General features: G+C 29.2%; 1 protein-coding gene across 1 annotated transcript in view; it reads right to left on the bottom strand.

The window, feature by feature from the left end:
• LOC111086546 (cilia- and flagella-associated protein 65-like) overlaps window positions 1-4,354 on the bottom strand; it is a 47,673-nt gene that overhangs the window by 14,825 nt on the left and 28,494 nt on the right. The window contains exons 15-16 of the mRNA XM_022389757.1: window positions 1,387-1,497; window positions 399-467 (exon numbers count right to left, since the gene is read on the bottom strand). Of these exons, the coding sequence (XP_022245465.1) occupies window positions 399-467; window positions 1,387-1,497 (180 nt within the window). The remainder of the gene's footprint in view (window positions 1-398; window positions 468-1,386; window positions 1,498-4,354) is intronic.

Below are 4,354 nucleotides of genomic sequence, written 5' to 3'. Positions count from 1 at the left end.
AAGAGCTTAATGTTACTTTATCTATTGTTTTGTTAGAAAGTGATCAGCAGTGCTTTCTTTAAAATGAAGATTTGCAGATGCACAGATGTGTTTCTTAAAATGTTCATGCACTGGACAACAGGTTTCACCAATGTATTTATGATCACACTTGGTACATGTCATTTCATATGTAACATTTTTGTATTTATATGTGATGCTGTAACCCTCGAGAAAGGCATGAGCCAAAACGTCAGGTTTGAATAAAATCTTTTTTTTTTCTGGAGTGTGTTAGTCATTTTTTCTTTGTAAACATGTATTCTAAACCTGATTTTTAGGTAATAATTTCCCCATAAGACTGATTTGTTTGGTGTTTTATTCTTTTAAAAATTATGACTTTTCTCAAAAACAGTTTAACTTACATTTTTAGGATGTTCTAGGTGAATGTCAAACTGTAAATCTTGTGTACCAGCATTGACAAGTTGATAAAACTAGCAAAATGGGCAAACACACATCTAGGTTACTCTCATGATTAGTACCTTACAAAAGTACACTAGCCAAAGTAAAAGTTTATCATTAGTTCTTGCACTAAAAAATAAACCTGGTTCACATAATATGAAGTTATCATCAAAGATATATATTATTCCTAAATCTTACTAACTTTGCAAAAAAGCATGAAAAAAGAACACAATTATTTTATTGGTATTCAATTTCTAATTAGTAAAATCCTGTTTCTCATATTAAAACTTAAGCTAGAGATTAAAGTGTTCTTTCTTTTACAAAACAGTTGTCAAGATGAACTCATTTTATACACAAATTCCATTTGTTCTGAGCTCAAATGTGCTATGGAAAGATTTTTTAATTTCTCCTACTGTTTTTTCTTTAATATTTTATGAAAATGTGCTGAAAACATTCCATTCAGGAAGTTTTGTTTTAATTTTATCCCATTGATTAGCCATAAGTCAACTAGTTTAAACTCTTTAATTCATAAAACTCATCAAGTGAAAAGATAATTACTTAAAACATACGGTTTATTGAATAAATAAATTTTAAATAGGCATAATCGATCTTGAAAATAAGAATCTCAAATGGGTAAAGTTTATTTCTATTTCAAAAATACTTTTATACAGCTTATATTATTTGAAGAATAAAACATTTCAAAATAAGTAAATTTCTATTTTATCACTAAAGATTTATAAAACTAAAAGTAAAACCATCTAATGATGGGTTAATATTTTTTTTTAAATACACATTTAAAATCAAACTATTTATGATTCTTACAAACCTAATAAAGAAAAACAGCAAAATAAAATTTCAGTTAGATATAATTTCATATACATATTTTGTATATTGAATAACTAAGTATAAAAATATTCAATATGATATAGCAGTCAATAAAAACACACCTACCTGTACTGGTGTTTCCATTAGGTCAAGCGGTATTGGAGTAAATGCATGGACTGGTGAGTCAAACAGTATATATGCAGTTTCTGGTAGTATGCTCACTGCTTTAATTTCTATCTAAAAACAATATTAAACTAATATCTTAATAAAACTACAGAAATCCATAAGTGTTGTATTACAAAATCTACACTTTGTTTAAAGATCTGGATATGCCCTTTATCTTACACTAAATTACAAAAATATCAATTCTACATTTGAAATCAGAGCTATCACTCATTTTGAAATAAAATATTAGTTACATTCTGATCAATGAATATTCATGCATAATAACCCAAAGATTATCAATTAAATAGTGAATTCAAAATGCAGAAGAAACTAATCTTACTACAATAATAATCTTTAAACTTTTGATCACAAAAAAACATATACTGAACATAATGTTCTAGCTAATTAAATTTGAAAGGTTTTGTATAAGGAAGAAGTTTTCCAGAGAGTATTTGAAGAGTACACATGGTATTTTCAAGTGGTAAATATTACAACTTCATGTTACTTACTGGTAATATCCAAGCTCCGAAATATTATACATGAACCAAATAGAAATAATGAACCTTCATTTTTCATGCAAATAAATCAGCTTTTAAGGTATTAGTTGTTACTGAAACCTAATTGTAATTTTATGTGAACTTTCAAAGACATTACTATTAGAAATATGCATTTCAATATAATAGAAAAGTCAAATATAAATGTTTTCATTCAATTTTTATATTTTTAACTACATGATACTATGAGGTGAATGACTGAACATATCCACAATATTAAAATACCAGGTTACATTTTCAACTAAGTAAGCCTGTAACTGACATTAACTTAGGTTTAAGCTTGAAGATAATTTTACTAAAGTATTTCACAGTGTATTTTTATTAGTGACACAAAAATAAATCAACTTCAAAAGAAAAACATAAACTTTACCTGAGATAGTTATAACTAATTTATTACAAAACCATATCATAAAAAGATGGTTAAATATAGCTACAGTATTCAAATATGCATTTCTGACTACAGAGAATGTGGTTTTGCACATGCATACTTATTTGTTTTTAATAGAAGAATGGTGTGACATAGGAAGTTTCCCACGTGGCACATTCTTGAGAACATTCAATATTTCAGGAACAGAAAAACTGATGATGAAGTTCATATTTTTAGGGTTGTTAAAGTCACGGATTTTTCAGTGAAAATCAATTTTTCGATGCATAATCTGTTTTATATAATTCATTTATCCTACTCTATAGCATTTCCTCAAAAACTTTGTTTATAGTGCCATAGATATCAAAATAGTAACTACGATTCTGTGGCTAACCATTTAATGAAATACTTGAAAATATATAAAAACATTTATACTTTATGATATTTATATTCAATCAAGTCTTGGGTTTGCATAAAGAAATTGTGGAATTAAGTGAATGTTACTATAGTTCTGTTAGTCCTCTCACAAGGTAAATGTTTATTAATTTCTAAAATATTAATTATACTACACTGGGAGGGGTATAATTAGTGATGTATTGTTGAATTATTATTACATGACCTCTGTTGATCTGGCAAGGCCTTGGAACCAAGGGTGCTGGGAAATCGGTGGTGTACCTGTACCATAAACATATAGATGAATTGCCTTTGCTGTTTATGTTCTGAGAAAATATCACTAATATCAAGAATGTTGTTATCAATCATACTGAAACTTTCCAAGATGGCATTTAAGCAAATTGTGACTCTTAATGTCTTGTCTTCATTAAAAAACATAGGAGTAATATTTTGAAATTTTACATTTTATTATAGGTAATAGTTCAATGATTCAATAGAAGCTTAGATCAAATGGTCAGGAAATAAAACATTTTGGTAAATAAAGTAAAGATTGTAAATAAAACAAGAAATTTTCTGTAAAAATCTAAAATACTTAATCAGAAATACTTAATTGTTTTCTAAAATATGCTTGTAATAGAATAATGTATTCATCTTCATGGTAGCTGAGTGTAAGGTAAAGGAAATCATTCCTTTACTAATGTATGTCATTAATCATTTAATCACATTTAATTTACATTTAATATTTGTTTTATTTAAGTTTCTAGCAGTCCATGGTGCTTTAGAGACACCAGTATAAATGAAAAAGGTTTATTAAATACTGTACTTACAAAGAATGTTGCATTAGTACCACTTCCAAAGTGGCAAAATTTATAATTTTACTGGAATTATAGAGCTAATCACAAAGGTGTGGAAGTGGAGGGCTGTCAGGATTACTGTCTGTTTCATAGCTGACTGTTTCATCATGGATTTGTGATGATGCAGGGGGAACACCTGGGATACTTGAAGTTGAAGCCACAGAATTATCGGATGTAGGCCTACTGCTCTGACACACATTCTTCTTGCATATGTTTTTAAACATTTCATCCAAGCGAAGTTTTTTTATGTGCTTTGATCTTTCCGTGTGTAATTTTTCATACAGCAAATGATGAGTCATTAGCTCTTGTTTTGTCACAAAGGTACATTGCTCTAGCCCACTGATTAATTCACTCATCAACTTAATTAACTTATCAATAGCAAGTTTTTCAGCTACATCTGTTTTATCTTCATCACTTTCATTGCTTTTATCAGGATTTAGAACAAAATCCATAATTTCAGAGTCAGTATAGTCCTGAACAACAGGTGTTTCTTTGTCGACATTCATCCACTCGACCAGACTTTCTTCATTAAGCTTACTTGCTATACCCTTGACAGCAGGTCCCGTAAAACTTTTTGCATACTCAAGCAACTCCTGACCAACAGGTGTTTCTCTGTCGACATTCATCCACTCGACCAGACTTTCTTCATTAAGCTTACTTGCTATACCCTTGACAGCAGGTCCCGTAAAACTTTTTGCATACTCAAGCAACTCCTGACCAACAGGTGTTTCTCTGTCGACATTCATCCACTCGACCAGACTTTC

Source organism: Limulus polyphemus, unplaced genomic scaffold (assembly GCF_000517525.1).
Source record: "Limulus polyphemus unplaced genomic scaffold, Limulus_polyphemus-2.1.2 Scaffold1178, whole genome shotgun sequence".
In the NCBI taxonomy this organism is placed as follows: domain Eukaryota; kingdom Metazoa; phylum Arthropoda; class Merostomata; order Xiphosura; family Limulidae; genus Limulus; species Limulus polyphemus.
Note: the sequence above shows the minus strand (reverse complement) of the source record. Positions and strands in the feature narration are given on the sequence as shown.